General features: G+C 35.9%; 3 protein-coding genes across 3 annotated transcripts; all 3 read right to left on the bottom strand.

Annotated features, from left to right (window-relative positions):
• Positions 1 to 78: 78 nt before the first annotated feature.
• Positions 79 to 8,130, bottom strand: LOC134825206 (actin-related protein 6-like). The gene is made up of 9 exons (XM_063837356.1): positions 7,925 to 8,130; positions 7,622 to 7,700; positions 7,286 to 7,388; positions 6,398 to 6,555; positions 2,468 to 2,632; positions 1,959 to 2,132; positions 1,224 to 1,351; positions 921 to 1,017; positions 79 to 580 (listed from the first exon to the last, which is right to left on the bottom strand). The coding sequence occupies exons 1-9, from the start codon at positions 8,114 to 8,116 to the stop codon at positions 456 to 458; spliced, it is 1,221 nt and encodes a 406-aa protein (XP_063693426.1). The 5' UTR covers positions 8,117 to 8,130; the 3' UTR covers positions 79 to 455.
• A 245-nt stretch (positions 8,131 to 8,375) lies between these two features.
• Positions 8,376 to 11,814, bottom strand: LOC134825097 (uncharacterized). The gene has a single exon (XM_063837234.1). It carries the CDS (start codon positions 11,800 to 11,802, stop codon positions 8,797 to 8,799), a length of 3,006 nt encoding a protein of 1,001 aa, XP_063693304.1. The 5' UTR covers positions 11,803 to 11,814; the 3' UTR covers positions 8,376 to 8,796.
• A 4,373-nt stretch (positions 11,815 to 16,187) lies between these two features.
• On the bottom strand, positions 16,188 to 19,916 carry LOC134825590 (uncharacterized). Its single transcript, XM_063837828.1, has one exon. The coding sequence runs from the start codon at positions 19,908 to 19,910 to the stop codon at positions 16,782 to 16,784; it is 3,129 nt and encodes a 1,042-aa protein (XP_063693898.1). The 5' UTR covers positions 19,911 to 19,916; the 3' UTR covers positions 16,188 to 16,781.
• Between the last annotated feature and the right edge of the window lie 4,173 nt (positions 19,917 to 24,089).

A 24,089-nucleotide genomic window follows, 5' to 3' on the forward strand; every position in this document is an offset into this window, starting at 1 on the left:
TATTGCAATTGTGTACGGTAATTTTTATTCAAAAGTAATATCACATCGAGACAAATTGTATGCAATAAAACGCAACGTCGGCTAAAATAAATGTAAAAATTGAATCTAGTAACGCTAGGTTAATAATGAAATATCGTAAGATAGCAATTAGCACATTACAATATAAAATCTGAATTATATTTCAAATAAGTTATAAGTATGTTAAAGTCAGGTTGAATAATAAAATTAGTACATAAAAGATATCAATGTGTCTCTGTAAGATGTTTAAGTCATTTCGACAAATCTTGACCTTAATGTCCTATCATTTAGCTGCAACCTCCTCTACTCTCATCTCTTCAACCCACACAGGCCACAGCAAACAGAATGCACATTGCACATTTCTCAAATCTCAAAGATAACACATTAGTATCATGATGACGTCACAATAGAATCATGACGTCACCACACCCCCTGTTTCATGTGTTCCCAACAGGTATAGAATCATACAGTTTCTTAGCACACACACTTGGCCCAGAATCCTCGTACTCTGACTTAGTGACTCTGATACTGTGGTACCCTGGCCACCCTCCTAATAGTTGACCTGTAATATTGAATAACAAATAATAAATAATAAAGAGGGTTAAACTGCGGTTTTTACTAAGATAGTAAGATATTATGTAAGGTCATAGAATTTTAGACTCTCATAAATTGATGAGAGCAAGGTATTAGTGCAAGGTATTTAAGGTATGTACCCACTACCCAGGTTTGTACCCAGGTGCAGGTATGTACCCAGGTACTGAACAACGTAAGACAGCGTTTTAAGTGCCGTACGAACTGTAGAGTCAAAGTATTGACTTACAACAACCAGCTGTAACACGAACTAACAAGCTTAAAAGCAAGTTCAATAAACACTTATTTATATAAACTATATTATAATCTACCTCCTTTCCAAGCCTCTACAATAGGATCCTCAGGTCGGTACACGTTTATGTTAAACTCGTCAGGAGCGCACGATCTCACGTCCTTTATTATTCTCTCCTGGAAAATGGATATTATATTATTTCTATAACAGCTGTATTCGTATAACTGTTACACTTGCAGGCTGGTAGATATCACAATTATTCATTTCGGCGAGAAAAAATCGTGAAAAACCTTGAAATCGAATTTGTTTCATTATTCAAATCGAAGCTAGTCGAAACCAGACTGATCTAACTTTATTAAATTAATAGAACAAGTTTCCCAACCTTGAAGTTCTGGAACTTAGAACTACCCCCGATGATAACAATGTTATTGTAGAGATGAGGCTGCATGTTGACTGGACATTGTCTTATCGCGTGCACTATTGCTTCTGTTAGCCCCATCGCTTCTATACCTAGTGAGGGGGAGGGGTAACTGTTTAATCGCTGAAGTGTAATTAAATAATTGAAATTAAATTGCGATTAAATAAATGATTTGCATTGCCTGATGCTAATTAAAATTGTGTTAATTTCAAAGTAATTGATTTATTTGTACTGACTACTAACTGCAGAGTTCAGACTTCAGTACAAATAAATGCACAGTAATCTCAAAATCCTTATCTTAAGTACATCTAACTTGGTAACGTAAAATCTATCTATTTTATCAACGAAATCAATTAAAGTAATACGTCACGTGAACAACACAAGACACGTGATCAACACAAGACACGTGATCAACACAAGTCACGTGATCAACACAAGTCACGTGATAAACACAAGTCACGTGATAAACACAAGTCACGTGATCAACACAAGTCACGTGATAAACACAAGTCACGTGATCAACACAAGTCACGTGATAAACACAAGACACGTGATCAACACAAGACACGTGATAAACACAAGTCACGTGATAAACACAAGTCACGTGATAAACACAAGTCACGTGATCAACACAAGTCACGTGATCAACACAAGACACGTGATCAACACAAGTCACGTGAACAACACAAGTCTACTAACCTATATCTGAAGGGTTGAACAGTATCTCAGGAACAGTGAACCTCTCCAGAGATAACCTTATCATCTGTTCCTTTGTCGGGACTGGTTTCTTAGCCTCGTCAGGGTCGTCCGTAACGTCGGGTAAGTTCACGTAGCCTCTGTGTATGTTCACAAAGTCTGGGAGCACGTACTCACCTGGAATGTGTTGGAATGTGGAATTAAAGAATGCTCGACCATTGTTCGATAAATATATTTTAGATGTTCGTGAATTCAACTGAATTATAATATAAAACCATAAAAACATCATTATTTAAAAGCTTTGATGTTTGATTTTTTATCCACAAACTCATTCACAATCTGAGCTAAAGTTATTTATTCATTTTGCAAGGAATTAATTAAGAACAACAAAATATCAAACTAACAATAAACTGCACTCACACAAAACAGAAGGATAGTGAAACAGATTCACCTAACTTACTAATTTAGTAAAACAGATTTAAAACTAACAATAAACCTCAGCCTCAACTCACACAAAACAGAAGGATCCTTCTTTTTAGCCAGCTCCAACTCTTCATTAAAACTAGTACTCACAAAACACACGTCCTCCTTTATCAGATTACAAGCGTAGGTCTCCTCTAGCAGGTTTAGCTGACGGTAGGAGATCAGCTCTTTTAGTAGGTTACACATGTGCTTACCTGCAGGGGAGTTAGTGGTAACACCTTAGTAACACCTTAGTAACACCTTAGTAACACCTTTGTTTGTTTGTTTGGGGACTGGTTTGTAAGCCAGCCAATGTTTACGAATATAATATTAATAACTTTATTACATAATCATAAATATATATCATAAATAGATCAAATCTGAAACACAAATTTGCACGCAGTTAATAAATTTATTAAAAAAAAGAAAATGAAAAAAAAAGGTTTATTGATAAAAACAAAATATGGAGCACTCTGTGCTTCCAACAGCCTTTCAGACTCGCGCTAAGTTTGTTAGGGACTGATTTAGGATATCGTAGATATTGCTATGTTATGCCATTAGTTGGATATGTAGTGTTTGTGATTGTTGAAATCAATTAATTACGGTTTGTGCTGATAGGAAAATAGTGATAGTGGGGAATGTGGCAGTGTAAATATGGACCTGGAATTTAGGATGTGTGGCTAATCCATTAATATTAGTTGCTGCTAGTCTGTGATCAGTTTGTTCTGGTTTTTTTGTGTGCAAATATATATTCATAGTTTATTTTTGTAATATCATATAATATATAGTACTTAATAATAACCATATGACTAATAACTGATTTACTAATTAACTAATTAACTAATTCACTAAAATGATATAATGACCGTTGTGTCCAGTAACTTTCAAACACGTTGTGACCTTCTTAGACCTGGAATATTATGTAATAAGAAACTGGGCCACGTGTCATCATCATTTTCACTCTGCAGGTTCAAGAGCATGCGTTTTGTAGCCGATTTAAAAAGGTTTATGGAAAAAAGTGTGGGTAGGGTGCTTACATTTGCATTTACAGCATAAATTGAGAGTAAAGGTCCTTTGAAGAACATCGAAGATCTGAAATGTGTGGTGTTGTACTCGGCTAACCAGGATGCTGCAGTCACGTGATCTGAGTTTGCAGTGGGTGCATTTTCTGGGATAGTCATACAGATTTGTTGAGGGACTGAGCTGCGGAAATGTTTGATTCGGTGCATGAGAATTAGTGTGTTTTTTACAATAACACTGTGCACCGTGAGTATACCATTGTTATTGAAAAATTGTTTTGTGTGTTCTGGCAGTCGACCGTCTTTGTAAAAGTAATTAATGTGACCTGGCATTACTGCCCTGATACCCTGTTTTTGTCGTGAGAAGAGTGATTCAATGTGATTTTTTGCTGCAAACCCCCATACAATTGAACAGAAGTTTAAATGCGATTGAACAAAACTTTGATATATCTGTAGCCTTATTTGAATCGATAGATAACGTTTTATTTTATACATAATTCCTACATACCGCATCATTTTTGATCTAACAGCTGCTATATGCTTAGACCATGTTAGTTTATCATCCATTATAACGCCAAGGAACCGTGCTTCCCTTTTACGTTCTAATTGTGTGTCTGCAATATGAATATTTGGAGTATTATCAGTATTTCTAACACCGAAAAGCATATAGCAGGTCTTTTTTAGATTAAGTGCAAGTCCATTACAGTCAACCCAGCGTACAAACTCGTGGGAGAATTGGTTGAATTTTTGTATAACATCGTTTGCATTTTTGCCTTTTATTATGATGTTCGCATCATCAGCGTAGAGTATAAACTTTATCATACTGTTGATATTTGGCATATCATTGATGTAGATTAGGAATAACAAAGGTCCCATAATACTGCCCTGTGGAACTCCGTATGTAATAGGTTTAAGAGCTGATTTAATACCATTCAAACATACGTATTGCTGACGTGTGCTCAGGTAGGATTTAAACCATTGCAAAGCTTGCCCACGGATTCCATAGTGCTGGAGTTTGTCAATCAATACATCATGAGACAAAACGTCAAAAGCTTTACTAAAGTCGACTAGGAGTAATAGAGCAACTTCCTTTTTGGCAAGGGAATTCAGAATCGTGTGTTGAGCATCCAAAAGAGCATGCTCACAGGATCGGCCTGGCCGGAAGCCATATTGCCCTTCAAAGAGCGAGCCTTTCTTGTCAAGGAAGTCCATTACTCTATTATGCATAAGTTTTTCATACAATTTGGAAAAGGTGCACAGCAAAGATATGGGTCGATAGTTAGTGGCGTCGGATTTGCTGCCTCCTTTGTGAATTGGTATAACTTTAGCTATTTTGAGAGATGATGGGAAGATACCTTGACTAAATGATGTGTTATCATTTAGCGGGGGAGTAAATCCAGCCATTACAGCATGTGCATTGAACTTTAAATTTAGGACCTATGACGGGCCCTTGTCTCGGTGGCTTTGCCGAGGGGCATGCATTTACTGGTAAGGCGCTGGAAATACAGTCATAACATATCCAGGCAGAGCCAGAATCTACAATTATTTTTGCCTCAGACTTAGATAACTTCATGCATTTCATATGTTTTATTTTGTCGCAGTGACTGCAAATTAGGAACGAACGTGCTTTAGGAATACGTGTATTACATTTGTTGCAACGCTGAGATTCGTTCATAGAACTATGAGATAATGTATTATATTCGTTAGTATTATAGTTATATTATGATATATTTAAGAGAGTATAGACTTACTATTAATACAAAATATGATAATAATAACGTGACCTAGTCAGATACTTCTAACGAAGACTTTCAGTCCTGTGTGTAGAAAGTACCGTGACTTATCTACAGTAATTAAGTAAACTTCACCTTTACCTTTATGATTGACCTTTAACTTCTCTTCTATTACTTGATGGCAGCAGCTCACCGTGCATGAGCCTAATTTCAATATGTACAGTAATGTATGTGTCGAATGTTCAGAGTCAAATGTACAGAGTCAAATGTACAGATCAGTCAAATGTACAGAGTCAAATGTACAGTAATGTGTGATGTGTGTATAATGAGTACTGTGTAAATATCTGTGTAGATATCGTGTAAATATTGCGTCGTCGTTGTCTGAGTACGGCATGAAGTTAGGAATTAGATAATATGAAATGATTGTTATGATGTAGGGACGTGGACTATTATCAAGCAGGGTTTATTTCGCGTTTTGCTGATAAGGTGTGATATGGATAAGGTGAGAAGGTAGGGAATCTGGATAAGGGAAAAGTTCGTTTAAGTAGTCGGTTGTATTATGTGCTTTGTGCTTGAGTTTGAATTTGATTTAAGTTTCTAATTTTGATTTGAAATGACGGAAAATTTTTTTAAAAAATATAGTAAGAGTTTGTTCAAATAAGTTACGTTTGTTTGATTAGTGAAATTGTTTGCGACTCAGCGCGAGTCTGGAAAGTTGTTCAGGATTCGATATTTTTGTCATGATAATTTGACATTAAGATATAAAATACGTCGTGCTCAGGTGCCAAAGTGGCCAGGGATTGGATAAGATATCATACGTTTAAAGTGCTCACGTAGAGGTAGGGGTCCACGCCTGAACCCCAGTCCAATGAGCACACAGTTTACCCAGCTCAGCAATCTGATAATACAATAATAATCTGTCCAATATAGTTAAGATGTAGACCGTCACGAGCGAGGTGAGCGAGACTAAAACTTGAGTTGTCGAAGAGTCTGAAGTTGTCATGGTGAAGGGAGCACTTAAACATGAGTTCATTAAGGTACTGGATAATGTCGTTGTGGGTGTGGAATCGGTCAGCATGTACCTTAGTAACACAAATTAGTAACACCTAATATCAGCTCTTTTAAGCTTTTAGTAGGTTACACATGTGCTTACATGCAGGGGATGTAAACTTTGCTTCACTTCCATATTAATATATTATTATTATATAAAATACAAAATAGCGCTCACCTCCCACATTGATCCTCTTAGTGCCGGCTATAATCTGTTTACCATTATGATAAGGTATAATGTGAGTGAAGGCGTGCCCAGCGTCCACTATCAGACAACACTGGTTATCTGTGTGGGTCTGCTTGTAGTGGAATGCTGTCAGGGTACTGGCTGAACATCTGAAGTTACTATGGTTACTAACATGATTACTATAATGGTTACTGTGGTAGCTGCTGTCAGGGTACTGGCTGAACATCTGAAGTTACTATGGTTACTAACATGATTACTATAATGGTTACTGTGGTAACTGCTGTCAGGGTACTGGCTGAACATCTGAAGTTACTATGGTTACTAACATGATTACTATAGTCTATAATGGTTACTGTGGTAGCTGCTGTCAGGGTACTGGCTGAACATCTGAAGTTACTATGGTTACTAACATGATTACTATAATGGTTACTGTGGTAACTGCTGTCAGGGTACTGGCTGAACATCTGAAGTTACTATGGTTACTAACATGATTACTATAATGGTTACTGTGGTAGCTGCTGTCAGGGTACTGGCTGAACATCTGAAGTTACTATGGTTACTAACGTGATTACTATAATGGTTACTGTGGTAACTGCTGTCAGGGTACTGGCTGAACATCTGAAGGAAGATTAAAGCTACATTATTGAGGGTTAGGGAGATTGAGGGTAGATTCAAAACATACGAGAGTTATAAGTAAGATACGGCTGGTAAATGATAGACGAAGAAAAACTAACACAGATTATTCATCAGGTCCATAATATTGCTATTGTGCAACTGACTAAGAAATCTCATCATAAGAATTCAAAATATCTAAAATGAACTACTATACTAGGAAAGAGTTAACTATCAGTACTAAAATTAACTATCAGTACTACCAACCTAAACAAAGATTTAAAGCCATACTCTTCAAAGATAACCTCATCCCAAGCTTCTTGTATAGAAGTAAAGTTAAGTGGTGGTTCCGTTACTATTAAGTTAGTGTCTGAAAGTTTGAGAGGGTTGAGTTAATATTTTTTAGTATCTTGTTATACGATAATAAATCTTATTAATAAGTTTAAATTCTAATTAATGGAATTGATAACATAACAGATAGGAGCCAAAACTACGGATCTGCAAACAAATTGTAAGCACATGATTGATGATTTAACAAATTCATAAGAATTTAGTTAATAAGCTAATTAGCTGATTCATTATAAACTAATTAAAACCCGAAACCTCCAGGAGAAACCTTTAGGGGATCGCTAAAGATAGAGTCCCATATTGTTTTCTGTGCTGTCCAATTTAGTAGATACCCCTGAGAGGGAACCTTATAAGCTTATTAAAGAACTGTGCAATAAATTTAAATTAATTAATAATTACATAAATTATTCTATTGATATTGAGAGACATCACTCGAGATAAATCACTTTGCTCAATAGATTAACAGTTTTAAGGGTAAATCAACAAGCAATTTTAGTGATTGAACAAAGAAATCACTGTCACATCAAGAATTCCCTGAATTAAATTTTAAATTCTTACCTTCTGAAACGGACAGGTGATATGAATATTAGACATATCCTGACACCCGTCAATCTGAGTACCAACAAACTGCCTCCTCCTATCCTTAGGTCTCATTATCCAATTATAAAGGTTCTCAGGTGACTTGTCGGATCTCCAGCCGCATTTCACTGTGTGACTCCCGTTATCTAGGATCAGACATTTCTCTGCCATGGTGGTTTGTGACCTCTACTGTTTGAGAGTGTAATTAGTTTACAGTTTCAAGGTATTGTTTGTTTTCGATTACAAGGATGATACAAACCTAAGCTTCTTAATTTGTCAATTTTAGCGTTGATTCGCTATCATGCTTTGATTTTGAAACGCAAAAAACGCTGCCCTTTCGATAATATTAATGTGGTATTACAGTATTATACACTTATACGTACGTATACAAAAAATTTTGAAAATTTAAATTCAAAGATATCTTTCTCTTTTCTTTTTTCTTTAAAGCGTGCTAATATAATATAAAACAATAGAAACGAAACAATAGAATTGTGACACAATTAACGTATTCTAAATGTTCAGCAAATTTAAAATCACTGACATGATGAACAGATTGATGAAATTTATTATAATTTAGCAATGCATAAAAAACGCAGTCATCCGCGAAAAATAGTATTAAAAACTGTGAAACCACCCACAAATTAAACAGTTAAACATAACGAACTAGTCTAATAATAGCTGAGCTGTTCTCATCATAATATTAAAAAGTGTAAATTCTATCTTGAAGTTTAAAAACATAAAAATGTTACATTCATATAATTTTATAATTTAATACCTAATTTAGTTTTAAAACAATATTATGATAATATATTATAAGATTATAATATAATACAATATATAATGATAGTATTTTAGGTTTGTTCGGTGCTAGATGAAGGCAGGTTACTCTTTAGCTTTAATTGTGCCGCTTGATTCTCTGGCAGAACTACCTTGGTTCCGTCAGTTGAGTTATTGGAGTTGCCAGGGTTTTGCTCACCAAGTTTCTTTGGGATGACACTTTGGTGATTTGGCACAAACTTCAAAAGACCTTCGTATTCCTCAACACACGCTGTATATTCTGCTACTTGCTTATAAAACCCCTCTACAGTCTTCACGATCTTCACCTCAGCTTTCTGTCCTATTCCCGAGGCCGTCAATGTCATGAAACACCCCTTACTCTTTTCATAACTATTAACCCAACTTTTAGCAGCAGTTATAGTTCTAAAAGTACCACGCCCAAACAACATTTGCTGGTTTGGTCCTCTAAGAAAAGCTTCAACATCAGAATACTCAGAAAGAATAGCATTTGGTTGATGCCAGTTCATTTCAGGTTCAACTTTACTGACAGTTTCTTCAAGATATTCAATGCGAATAAGACAAGCCTTCTGTAAACATTCAGGCAGGTTTTCTTTATTTTCATTGTTATGTTTCATAATCATCTTGGTAAATGACTTGATAAAATCTTGTTGGTACTTTGGTAAAGATTTGATCTTGGTGACAAGAGTAGAAACCGATGCTGATAACTGTTGAAACCTTTTAACTCCCCTTACAATTGATTCAAAGACAAGGCTCAATGAATAGTCAATAGCATTATCCTTAAAGTCTTCCACAGCTATCTCGACAAACCGGTTTAGCAACACATTTAAAACCTTTACATCCTGCTTTTTGATCGACAACGAAATCGCAAACTCAAGGTGCGACAAGTATACAATCTTATTGACTAATGTGTCCAACAAAGAATCTAAAACTAAATTTTCATCAAACATATATCGCAGAACATCTGTGGTATGAGGGGTATCTGAGTATTCCTCCTTCAAGACGTAGTTAACGAGTAACTCAAATAGTTCGCTAGGGTCAATCCAAGATAATTGTTTACAAAAATGCAACAATGTTGGTATTTGTCTCTCTTCTGTGCTTCTTATAATATCCCTGATGATATTTTTGTGAGAATCGTCAGCAAATAATTCTAGTGTATCTGCTATAATCTTTCCTGCACTATTAGAACATATTCCGCGTTCCTTAAACACTTCCAACAAAGTTTCAGAATTTTCTTTGAGTTTCAGTATATGACACATTCTTAACATCTTGATTATCAATTCCTGCTTATACCCTATTCTGTCTACAAAACTGTCTAAAAAACCCCATAAATACTTGAATCCTTTCTCACCTTCTTCAGTGTGTCCTTTTTCAAGAAGACTTAACACGTAACTAACACCATCAAGCAAACTAGACTCACATCGGATGGCTAGAGAACAATCTGTCCTCCACAGTACGAGGACTTGTTTCTGATACAACAGGTTCTTAGTTCCTCCTTCATCTTCATCTGGACCAGAGCAACCCCCACCCAGATCTTCCGTCCCCCAAAACTCTTCATCAGACTCATTTTCCTTCCTTCTTTTGACCTTTCCGGCTAAAACTTTACGGTTCGGAAAGTTTAATATATCGGTTGGTGGATCAATAGCTAATTTGAGGTCACTATATTTGGAGGAGTTTGTTGACAATGGAATAAAGTTGTCAATAAATAAACTTCTGTCGTTTTCCTCCACTAATTCACAGTTGCCCGGACAACCTCCACTCCATCCATAGCCACCTGTGCAGTCACGATATTCCTCGATTGTTTTATTTGCAGTTGCAATAAAAAATTCCCAATTGTCTTTGCCTTGTACTGATACTTGCAGATCGTAATCAAAAGCACTTTTAAGCCTACGCACAGCATTCTTGTCTTTCCCTTTAAAGAACTTTAACGAATTTCGTTGTATAATCGCATCAGAATACTTGTTCTCAAGACCCCAACATAGGTACGATACTTCAGAAGAATCCATCAATAAATTCAATGAGTTACACAACTTAACAGTATTTGTAGATGCAACATAAGGTGAAGGTTTCGCCCCAGTTCCATCCCAACAAAGCGAGTAAATGAGAACAGCACGATAACCTGAGGTTACCTCATCCAGTTCATGGGGACAGTTTGAGTAATGTGCAACAAACTTACAATGAGTACTACTACCGACACAACTGTTTTCAATAGCCCTAGAAGATTGTAAGTGCTTGACTACGAAGTTCCCTCCAGTAAAAACTGAAGGAAGCTGAACAATCAATGTCCCAAACATGTTGTATTCATTCTCCATGTCTTTATGTTCCTCAGATTTGCTTCCTTTCTCATAAATGATCAATTTGCAGATCTTCCCGTAAATTGTAGCACCTGCCAGACCTAAACCAGACTTGATCTTATTTTGGATTAGTAAGTTAATCTGGTTGGTAAACGTTTCGTTCTTAATTTCAAACTGGGTTGGTTCTAATTGGTAACTGTTTCTTCCTTTGACAGCCAATGTTTCCTCACCCTTTCCACAAGATGTTTGTTTGTAAAGCGGCTTCAAACATTGAAATGTTGTGTCATTTAGAGGGAATGATAGAAGTCCATAACCATTAACTTCAATCAAAGGAATGTTGGGTAACTCAGCATCAGACAGTAACCCACTAGTAGCAAAGTCTCCAGAATTTGTTGAATCATGAGGTAATTTCATCAAACCCTTTAGATCACACTTTAGATATTTTAGATTATTTTCAGGCGAATTAGCATTTGATTTGTTGGAAGGTCTTTTCATTACTAGATCCGTGATAGATTCGGGTACATCTGACAATTCTTCATCTGAAGAATCATTCATATTATCTACACTGTCAGAGGCTTCTTCTTCTTTAAATATCCCCCTCCAGGCTTCTTCAGAGGTTACAGAACTTTCTTTATGACCTCTTTCTTCCTGGTCAGAGATTGAGTCACGCTGCTCCTGCGGTTCAGTTTCGTCAGAATCACTTTCTGAAGAATGGTCTTCCGAATTGTCTCCGTCAGATGAGGATCTCTCACGCTTCCAAGGAGTCATGTGTAGTCCTGAAAGAATATTTAATGTTTGTAGACCTATGTTGTTCATTGCTTAAACTTTATGGATCACCCGATCACAGCTTATACTCTTATATTATATAATGAATGCATGTAGAATGTATAATAGTGGAGCAGTTGGGAATTTTTAATAAGTTTTGTAATTTTTCGAGCGCTGGTTTTCTAAATTATTCAAATCACAATGATAGTAATTTAGCTAGTATGGTCAATTTAATTTAATTCCCAACTCAAGTACTCAACTGAAAAAGCATGCCATGAGATCTACAAAATTAAAAACAAGCCTTGACAAACATTGAGTCAAATTGTGGTATAAAAATGTATAAAGTAAAATTTGAACATGTCGACGATTAAAAAACTTATTACAAACTGGTTGAAAACACTGACAGTATAAATAACTTAAAAACAATAATAAAACATATTGTCTTGTTGGAATTATACGTTACCACAAGGCATGGCAATTTCTAAAATGACATCAATGCCCGAAATTATACTGTTAAACAGTTCTGTATATAATGCTCAGTATTATATTATTTAAAGATTTACAAACAATTCATTATTCTAGATTTATTATTTTTTAATATTATACATATAATTACTTGAAAGTAATTCAATAATATTTTAACATCAAGAAAATAGGTTCTTGGTAACAACTACTAGTATACTTATACTAGCTGTAACAATTAACATTTAATACATTATGTAAAATAAAATTAGTAAAAAGTAAAATTTAATGGTTCCGCTATTTAGATATCTTTTCAAAAAACAAACATTTCGTGCTATATTAATTAATATTTAAGCAACAAAGCATATTATGCAAATGACTACCTACAATCCACATGCAGTAGTAAAATATGAAATAAAATAAAGTGCAGCTTAAATCTAAGTGTCAATAATTTAACAAACAATGTTTATTCAATAATGGAATTGAGACACTTTCTAATCGATTTTACTAAGTTAATCATAATATACGACTTTTGCCTTATGAATAAAATTAATTCCATTGCTTTGCCGAGTGTTAATAAACTTCCCTAATTTATCTGATTATTGGATAAAAACTGCACGACGTGCTCTATTTTGTCTGATTATTTTTACCTGCAGTAACAAACTGTATTTTGCCACTTCTCTTTGGGATAACATTCTGACGATTGGGAACAAACTTTAGCAAACTCAGATATTCTTTAACACATGCTTTGTAGAATGCAACCTGGTTATTAAATCCTTGAGCAGTTTTAACGATTGTTACAACATCATTTTGTTCATCACCAGATGAAGTCACTGTCATGTTGTAGCAACTTTGGTGATGGCTATAGCGAGAAGCCCATCGTTTGGCATCAGTCGTATCTCCCAAAGTGTTCCGTCCAAAAACCATTGACCTATTAGGCCCTTTGAGAAAAGCCTCAACGTCAGAATGTTCAGGAACAGATGCGTTTGGCTGATTCCAGTTATACTTGGGCTCTCCTTTACTCACAGTCTCCTCTAAGACTTTGATTCGAAGTAGATACAATGCTTCCTGCAAACATTCCGGCATGTTTTCTTTGTTTGAATCGTACTGAGTAAAGATTTCTTTAAAAAAAGGTTTAATTAGTTTTTGTTGCTGGTCCTCGGGAAAAGATGTGACTATATTGACAAGAGTGGAAACAGATTCAGCTAATTTCGGCCACTTTGAAAGTCCAGAAACGATTGCTTTGAATATATTTTTGATTTCACCGTGAACAACACGCTGCCAATGAGGCTCATGGGACTGTCTTGATGCTGGCACTTGGGAAGCAAGTTTGACAAACCGCGCCAGTAAAAGATTTAGAACATTTACATTTTGATGACCGATGGCCAAGGTTACAGCAGATACCATAGTCGTCAAAGTACCTATTTTGGAAATCAGTTTATCTAACTCAGGATCAGGGTATAAGTTCTCATTGAACATATAATTGAGGACGGTTATTGTTGTAGGATCATCTTTGAAACTATAATAGTCATTATAGCGAACCAGTTGTAGATGATCTTGCAAAATATCATTGACGAGAATTTGCAATAGACACTTTGGTTCAATAAAAGATAAACCTTTACATAAACTCCATACAACCGAAATCTTGTTTTCAGGACTACTTTTTATGACTTCTTTGATGTCATCTTCAAACGAATCGTCGGGAAAAGTCGTGGCTGTCTCAGCGATGATTTTCCCATTGCCATCAGAAGTTATACCGAATGTTCTCAACATTTTCAGACAAGATCTGGATTCTTCTTTGCGTTTCAGAATATGACACATTCTGAGCATTTCAAGCAGCGACTTTTCATTTGATTTTATTGAATCTATCTTAAACCACAGAAATTCGAAACCTTTTTCACCCTCTTCTACCTTTCCTTCTTCTAAAAGACTAAGAACATGAGAAACTCCGTCGACCAAGTTTGACAAACACCTGATAGCTAGAGAACAGTCAGTTCTAACCAGCAAAATAACCTTTTTCTGATACAACCTGACCCTAGTTGATCCTTTATACCCACAAACACCAGAGCGGCCACTGCCTTTATCATCTTTTCCCCAAAATTCTTCGTCACAATTGAATGTCTTTACTCTTTTGATCTGTTTAGTATGAATTTTATCTTTGGGAAGGTTCGTTATAACCTGTGGAGGATCAATGTCAAAGATTCGTTCAACGTTGCAAAAAACTGAAGAACCTGCAGTCAAAGGAACAAAATCTTCTATCTTAAATGACCTTGAATTTTCTTTTAATTCACAATCACCACTGCAACCATTCCATCTTCCATAATCTTTACTACAGTCACCAGACTCCTTGATTATTTTATTTGCAGTTGCAATATACAGCTCACAGCTATCTTTTCCTGATATCTGCCTATCATAATCTAAAGCATTTATAAGCCCAGCAACAATATTTTTGTCCCTCCCTTTAAAAGATTCCACTGAGTTTTGCTCCGGACTTGCATCAGAATACTCATACTTTAAACCCCAACAGAGGAAAGGGATTTTAGGAGAGTCCATGAGCAAATTGACTGTGTTACACAACTTAACAGCATTTGTAGATGCAGTGTAAGGTGATGGCTTTATCCCAGTTCCATCCCAACAAAGAGAATAGACAAGCAATGCACGATATCCTGAAGTTAACTCCTTCAGTTCTTTGGAACAACTTGCGTAGTGCGCAACAAACTTGCAGTGAGTGCTACTACCAGTGGAACTGTTGTCGAAGACTTTGGATGATTTCAGGTGGTTCACAACTAGGTCGCCTCCAGTAAAAACTGAAGGAAGTTGAACAATCAGGGTCCCAAACATGTTATCATCGTTTTCCATATCTATATTATTGTCATTTAAATGTTCCTCAGATTTGCTTCCTTTCTCATAAATGATGATCAATTTGTAAATCTTCCCGTATATTGTAGCACCTGCCAGACCTAAACCAGACCTGATCTTATTTTGGATTAGTAAGTTAATCTGGTTGGTAAACGTTTCGTTCTTAATTTCAAACTGGCTTGGTTCTAATTGGTAACGGTTTCTTCCTTTGTCAGCCAAGGTTTCCTCACCTCTTCCACTAGATGTTTGTTTGCAAAGCGGCTTCAAACATTGAAATGTTGCGTCATTTAGTGGGAATGGTAGAAGGCCAACACCGTTTATATAAATCAGAGGAATGTTTGGCAACTCGGCATCAGAAAGTAACCCACTAATAGCAAAGTCAGAATTTGGTGATTGAAGTTTCATTAAAGCCTTTAAATCACACTTTAGATTTTCTATATACTTTGTGGATGAAATAGCATTTGGTTTGTTGCTGGATTGTTCAGCAGAATTATTATCTTCGGCTTTTATTGGTTCCATCAGAATAAATTGGGTCACATCTGAGAAATCTTTATGATCCGAAGAATCATTCATATTAGCAGCACTATCAGAGGCTTTTTCGAAGGCTAGAGAGTTGTCTTTACAACCGCTTTCTTCAAGTTTCACGTTTTCTTGGTCTAAACAATCCGAGCTTGTTTTATGCTGCTCCTGGGCTTCAGATTCGTCAGAATCACTTTCTGAAAAATGGTCTTCAGAATCGTCCCCATCAGATGAGGATCTCTTGCGTTTCAAACGAGCCATGTGTCAGATCCTGTAAGAATAATTACTGTAAACTTTGTGGATCATAGCAAATTATATACTCTTATACAATGTAGAAGGGAGAACTTATAGTGGAGCAGTGGGGAATTTTTAATAAGTTTTTCAATTTTTCGAGTGCTGGTTTTTTAAACTATTCAAACTTTCAAATCAAAATGATAGTAATTTAGCTAGTATTAGAATTATTATGGTTTATTGAATTCCCAACTCAAACTTACTCAAATAAAAATCATGCTATGAAACCTACAAAAGTAAAAACACGGAGTAAAATTGTGATGCAAAACTTTTTAAATAATATAAATTGATAAAAGTGAAATTTTAACAAAATATCGACGATTAAAAACCAGTACAAACTCGTTGAAAATACTGGCAGTATAAAAAACTAACAAAATGATTAAAAACATTTGTATCTTGTTGGAACTATACCAAAAGACAATTCTAATAAGACACTATTTATGCCCGAAATTTAGTATATTTGACAACTGTGTGGCTGTATTCTATTATTAAAAGGTTAAAAACAATTCATTACTCTGTGCAATAATTAAAGTAATTCAACGATACCCACAAGAAGATTCTTGGTTCTTGGTGATAGCAACGAGCTTTAACATAAATAAATTATGTAAAATGTAAATTAGTAAAAATCAATAATCTAGGATTAGGAAAATGTGTTCCATTATTTTGATCATAATTCATTGATCAATAGTTAAGTAACATTACATAGCATTGAAAGTAATTGACTAGGTCACATTCAGCAGTTGATTATGAAATAAAATAAAGTACTAGATTAATATTAATTTTAATTAAAATACATTGATGTAAAATGTACATTAACAAAGTTTATTTAAAAGCCCACTTTAACAAACTGTCTAATCGATTGTAATAACATCATAAGCCATAACCTTTGCCTCTTGACCAAGATTACGTCTTGGAGTGCTATTCTGAGTAACTAAACTTCCTTTAGCTACCTGATTATTGGAAGTAGGATGTGTGTTCTGTCGCATCTGATTTTCTTTACCTGCAGGGATTTGTTGACTGACAGATTGTTTTGGTCCACTTTCCTTTGGGATTACATTTTCCCTATTTGGAGTAAACTTTAATAGAGTCAAATATTCTTTAACACATGTTTTGTAGAATGCGAGCGCCACCTGTTTATCAAATCCTTCAGCAGTTTTAGTGATTACAACAACAGCATTTCTTCCAGCTCCATGTGGAGTTAATGTCAGGTAGCAACCTTTGCCTTTATCATGGTCCTTAGCCCAGCGCCTGGCATCAGAAATACCTTTAAAGGTATTTCGTCCAAAATACATTGACTTATTGGGTTCGTTAAGAAATTCCACAACACTAGAGTGGCGAGCAATAACAGCTTCTGGCCCAAGCCAAGTAAACTTGGGTTCACCTTTTCTTACAGCTTCTTCTAAGAATTTAATTCGAGGTAGAAATATTCCTCGTAAACAATCCGGGACGTTTTCTTTGTTCGAATCGTACTGAACTAGGATTTCTTTCACGAATGGTTCATTTAGCTTTTGTTGCTGGTTCTCTGGCAAAGATGATATGATATTGACAACAGTGGAAACAGATTCAGCAAACTTTTCGTATTTTTGAGGACCAGAAACTATAGCTTTGTAGATTTCAGCAATTGCAGTATCATCCTCGGATGCTCTTTGTTTCACCACTTGAGAGGCAAGTTCAACAAATCGCATAAGTATCAAATCAAGAACGTTTACATTCTGGTGCTCAATGGCCAAGATTACAGCTGGAACAAGATCTTTCAAGGTCACTATTTTGGAGATCAGTTTATCTAATTCTAGAGATTGATGACATAAATTCTCAACAAACATGTACTCAAGAATGGTCGTTGTAACAGGAGATGAAGGACTATTTGAACCCCATCTCTTTCGGTAAAAATGATGATCGTACTGGTTGGCAGTACCAGTGTTTTTCAAAATATCATTGACGATAATTTGTAACAGCACTTTTGGCTCGATGGAAGACAACCCTTTACAGAAATTCAATAAATCAGGGATCTTGGACTGTTTAGTGCTTTTTATAATTTCTTTGATGTCAATAACAAACGATTCATCGGGGAAAAGTTTGGCTGTCTCAGTAATAACTTCTCCCGCTTTCTCAGTAATGCCGAACTTTTTCAACATTTTCAATAGGGTTCTAGATTCTTCCTTACGTTTTAGTATGTGACACATTCTGAGAATCTCAAGGAGCATTTTTTCAGATGATTCAATTTTAACTATATTATTAGCCCAAAGATACTGGAAACCTTTCTCACCCTCCTCCATCTTTCCTCCTTCTAAAATGCTGAGAACATGAGAAACACCGTCGGCTATGCTTGACCGACACCTAATAGCGAGAGAACAGTCAGTTCTCCACATCAACAGAACTTTTTTCTGATACCACCTTTCCCTAGTTGATCCTTCGTTTCCACTTGGGCCAGAGCAACCTTCACCCACATCATCCGTTCCCCAAAATTCTTCTTCCGAATCATTTTCTTTCATTCTTTTGACCTTTCCAGCTAATATTTTACGCTTCGGGAAATTTGTTATATCTTTTCGAGGATTGATGTGAAAGCTTAGATTTTTGCAGTCTGAATTTGTAGTCAGAGAAACGAAATCGTCTATGTCATATGACCTCTCATTTTCTTCCATATCGCAATCATTATCACCGCAGCAACCACCCCCACCCCATCTATCATAACCGTCACCACAGTCACCATATTCACTAATTTTCTTATTTGCAGTGGCAACACACATTTCCCACTTATCTTTTCCCGATATCTGCCTATCATAATCTAAAGCATTTTTGAGTCCAGCAACTATATTGCTGTCCTTCCCTTTGAAGAATTCTAATGAGTTTTCTTTCAAACTCGCATCAGAATACTCATACTCTAAACCCCAGCAGAGAAAGGGTATTTTAGGAGAATCCATCAGTAGATTCAGAGTATTACACAGTCTCACAGCATTAGTTGAAGCAGTGTAAGGTGAAGGTTTCATTCCATTACCTTCCCAACAAAGTGAGTAAACTAGCACAGCACGATAACCTGAGGTAACTTCTTTCAGCTCATGTGGACAACTTGCGTAATGAGCGACAAACTTGCAGTGAGTGCTACTACCAGTGGAACTGTTGTTGAAGACTTTGGATGACTTCAGGTGGTTCACGACTAGGTCACCTCCAGTAAAAACTGAGGGGAGTTGCACAAGTAATGTTCCAAACATGTTATCTTCTTTTTCAGTGTCTTTATGTTCAGCAAACTTGCCTCCTTTTTCATAAATAAGGAGTTTGTAGATCTTCCCGTATATTGTCGCACCAGCTAGACCTAAAGCCGACTTTATCTTCTTCTGGATAAGAACACTGACCTGTTTGACAAATTCATGATTTTTTATCTCAAACTGGTCTGGCTCTAACTGGAAACTATTTCTCACTGAAGTATCAACTAATGTCTCTTCACCCATTCCATAGGGGGACTGTTTGCAAAGCGGCTTCACACAATTAAATGTTGTGTCATTTAGTGGGAATGGTAAAAGCCCATAGTCTTTCACATCAATCAAAGGAATAACAGGTAATTCCACGTCAGAAAGTAAGCCACCAGTAGCAAAGTCTCCAGAATTAGTAGAATGAAGTTTCATCAAAGCTCTGAGATTTCTCTTAAGTTCTTTAATAGGTTTCACATGTGAATTACCATCAACGGTTTTGTTAGCAACTTCTCCATGGCCACTGATAGTTTGCTCTATCTTTATGTTCATCGACTCATCAGGGTTTGCTCCTACAGACACAGTCATTGTCTCTGTTGATTCGGTCTTACATTGAGTTTTATCAGAATCTTGAACTGATGATTCGTCTTTACCATCGATACTCTCTGAAGAGTCTTTGTCAGAGTTGGAGTTACAGTTATCAGGTACAGACTCATGATCTGAGTCACTTACTGGAGAGTTGTCTTCTGAATCTTCTTCCTCTGAGAGAGAATGTTCACGTTTACAAGAGCTCATGTCTGAGGACCTGATGAAATAATATGGATCATTATTCATTATTCATTACGTAATATTAATATTATGATAATATCAAATATTATGATATATAATACAGTACATATCAATAAGAATAATTACTGTAAACCTTGTGGATCATAGATTATACTCTTATGCCATAATTGAATGGAGAAATTATAGTTGAGCAGTTGGGAATTTTTAATAAGTTTTTCAATTTTTCGAGCGCTGGTTTTTTGAATAATTCAAATCACAATGATATTAATTTAGTTACTAGTATGGTAAATTGAATTCCCAACTCAAGTACTCAATTAAAAATTCATGCCATGACATATGCAAAAGTAAAAACACAGAGTCAAATTGTAATGCAAAACTTTTTAAATTATATAAATTGATAAAAGTGAAATTTTAACTTTTTAACAAAATATCAACGATTAAAAACCAGTGCAAACTCGTTAAAAATACTGGCAGTATAAAAAACTAACAAAATAATTAAAAACATTTTTATCTTGTTGGAACTATACCAAAAGATAATTTTTAATAAGACAGAGAATTTATGCTCGAAATTTAGTGTTTTGCTACTGTGTGGCAGTATTCTTTTATTAAAAGGTTAAAAACAATTAATTATTCTGTGTAATAATTATTTAGGTAATTCAACGATACCCAGACCAAGATTCTTGGTTCTTTGTGATATCAACTAGCTTTAACATTAATAAATTATGTAAATTAATGTAAATTAGTAAAAATCAATAATTTAGGATTGGGAAAATGTGTTGCATTATTTTGATATTTCATTAATTAATAGTTAAGTAACATTTCATAGCATTGAAGCAAATGACTAGATCACATTCAGCAGTTGATTATGAAATAAAATAAAGTACTTCGTTGATCTGAATGTTAATTAATATACATTAATCAATGTACAATGTACATTAAAACAAAGTTTACTTGAAAGCCCAATTTAACAAACTGTCTAATCGATTGTAATAACATCATAAGCTATAACCTTTGCCTCTTGAACAAGATTACGTCTTGGAGTGCTATTCTGAGTAACTAAACTTCCTTTAGCTACCTGATTACTGGAAGTAGGATGTGTGTTCTGTCGCATCTGATTTTCTTTACCTGCAGGGATTTGTTGACTGACAGATTGTTTTGGTCCACTTTCCTTTGGGATAACATTCTCCCTATTTGGAATAAACTTTAACAGAGTCAAATATTCTTTAACACATGTTTTGTAGAATGCCAGCGCCACCTGTTTATCAAATCCTTCAGCAGTTTTAGTGATTATAACAACAGCATTTCCTCCAGTTCCATGTGGAGTTAATGTCAGGTAGCAACCTTTGCCTTTATCATGGTCCTTAGCCCAGCGCCTGGCATCAGAAATACCTTTAAAGGTATTTCGTCCAAAATTGATTGACTTATTGGGTTCTTTAAGAAATTCCACAACATTAGAGTGGCGAGCAATAAGAGCTTCTGGCCGAAGCCAAGTAAACTTGGGTTCACCTTTTCTTACAGCTTCTTCTAGGAATTTAATTCGAGGTAAAAATATTCCTCGTAAACATTCAGGGACATTTTCCTTGTTTGAATCGTACTGAACCAGGATTTCTTTCACGAATGGTTCATTAAGCTTTTGTTGCTGGTTCTCTGGCAAAGATGATATGATATTGACAACAGTTGAAACAGATGCAGCAAGCTTTTCGTACTTTTGAGGTCCAGAAACTATAGCTTTGTAGATTTCGGCAATTGCAGTATCATCCTCGGATGTTTTATGTTTCACACGCTGCATGTTATGGGATGGATTTTGTGCTTGAGAGGCAAGTTCAACAAATCGCATAAGTATCAAATCAAGAACGTTTACATTCTGGTGATGAATGGCCAAGATCACAGCTGGAACAAGATCTTTCAAGATCGCTATTTTGGAGATCAGTTTATCTAATTCTAGAGATTCATGACATAAATTCTCAACAAACATGTACTCAAGAATGGTCGTTGTAACAGGAGATGGAGTCCGACTATTTGAACCCCATCTGTTTCGATAATAATAATTATCGTACTGGTTGGCAGTACCAGTGTCTTTCAAAATATCATTGACGATAATTTGTAACAGCACTTTTGGCTCGATGGAAGACAACCCTTTACAGAAATTCAATAAATCAGGGATCTTGGACTGTTCAGTGCTTTTTATGATTTCTTTGATGTCATTTACAAACGATTCATCGGGGAAAATTTTGGCTGTCTCAGTAATAACTTCTCCCGATTTGTTAGTAATGCCGAACTTTTTCAACATTTTCAACAGGGTTCTAGATTCTTCCTTACGTTTTAGTATGTGACACATTCTGAGAATTTCAAGGAGCATCTTTTCAGATGATTTCATTTTAACTATATTGGCCCAAAGATACTGGAAACCTTTCTCACCCTCCTCCATCTTTCCTCCTTCTAAAAGACTGAGAACATGAGAAACACCGTCTTCTATGCTTGACCGACACCTAATAGCGAGAGAACAGTCAGTTCGCCACAGCAACAGAACTTTTTTCTTATACCACCTTTCCCTAGTTGATCCTTCGTTTCCACTTGGGCCAGAGCAACCTTCACCCACATCATCCGTTCCCCAAAATTCTTCTTCCGAATCATTTTCTTTCCTTCTTTTGACCTTTCCAGCTAATACTTTGTAACGCTTCGGGAAATTTGTTATATCTTTTCGAGGATTGATGTCAAAGCTTAGATTTTTGCAGTCTGAATTTGTATTCAGAGAAACGAAATCGTCTATGTCGTATGACCTCTCATTTTCTTCCATATTGCAGCAATCATGATTACCGAAGCAATTTTCTGCTGCACCCCCACCCCATCTATAATAACCGTCACCACAGTTGCCATATTAACCAATTTTCTTATTTGCAGTGGCAACACACATTTCCCACTTATCTTTTCCAGACATTCTCATATCATAGTCTAAAGCATGTTTGAGCCCAGCAACAATATTGCTGTCCTTCCCTTTAAAGAATTCTAATGAGTTTTCTTTCAAACTCGCATCAGAATACTCATACTCTAAACCCCAGCAGAGAAAGGGTATTGTAGGAGAATCCATCAGAAGATTCAGAGTATTACACAGTCTCACAGCATTAGTTGAAGCAGTGTAAGGTGAAGGTTTCATTCCATTACCTTCCCAACAGAGTGAGTAAACAAGTACAGCACGATAACCTGAGGTAACTTCTTTCAGCTCATGTGGACAACTCGCATAGTGCGCAACAAACTTACAGTGAGTGCTACTACCAGTGGAACTGTTGTCAAAGACTTTGGATGATTTCAGGTGGTTCACAACTAGGTCACCTCCAGTAAAAACTGAAGGAAGTTGCACAAGCAATGTTCCAAACATGTTATCTTCTTTTTCAGTGTCTTTATGTTCAGCAAACTTGCCTCCTTTTTCATAAATAAGGAGTTTGTAGATCTTTCCGTATATTGTCGCACCTGCTAGACCTAAAGCCGACTTTATCTTCTTCTGGATAAGAACACTGACCTGCTTGACAAATTCATGATTTTTTATCTCAAACTGGTCCGGCTCTAACTGGAAACTATTTCTCACTGAAGTATCAACTAATGTCTCTTCACCCATTCCATAGGGGGACTGTTTGCAAAGCGGTTTCACACAATTAAATGTTGTGTCATTTAGTGGGAATGGTAAAAGCCCATAGTCTTTCACATCAATCAAAGGAATAACAGGTAATTCCACGTCAGAAAGTAAGCCACCAGTAGCAAAGTCTCCAGAATTAGTTGCATATAGTTTCATCAAAGCTCTGAGATTTCTCTTTAGTTCTTTAATAGGTTTCACATGTGAATTAGCATCAACGGTTTTGGTAGCAACTTCTCCACGGCCACTGATAGTTTGCTCTATCTTTATGTTCATTGAATCATCAGGGTTTGCCCCTACAGACACAGTCATTGTCTCTGTTGATTCGGTCTTACATTGAGGTTTATCAGAATCTTGGACTGATGATTCATCTGTACCATCGATACTCTCTGAAGAGTCTTTGTCAGAGTTCGAGTCACAGTTATCAGGTACAGACTCATGATCTGAGTCACTTACTGGAGAGTCGTCTTCTGAATCTTCTTCCTCTGAGAGAGAATGTTCACGTTTACAAGAGCTCATGTCTGAGGACCTGATGAAATAATATGGATCATTATTCA

The sequence above is a fragment of the Bolinopsis microptera genome, chromosome 13 (assembly GCF_026151205.1).
Source record: "Bolinopsis microptera isolate Bmic1 chromosome 13, MBARI_Bmic_1.0, whole genome shotgun sequence".
NCBI lineage: Eukaryota > Metazoa > Ctenophora > Tentaculata > Lobata > Bolinopsidae > Bolinopsis > Bolinopsis microptera.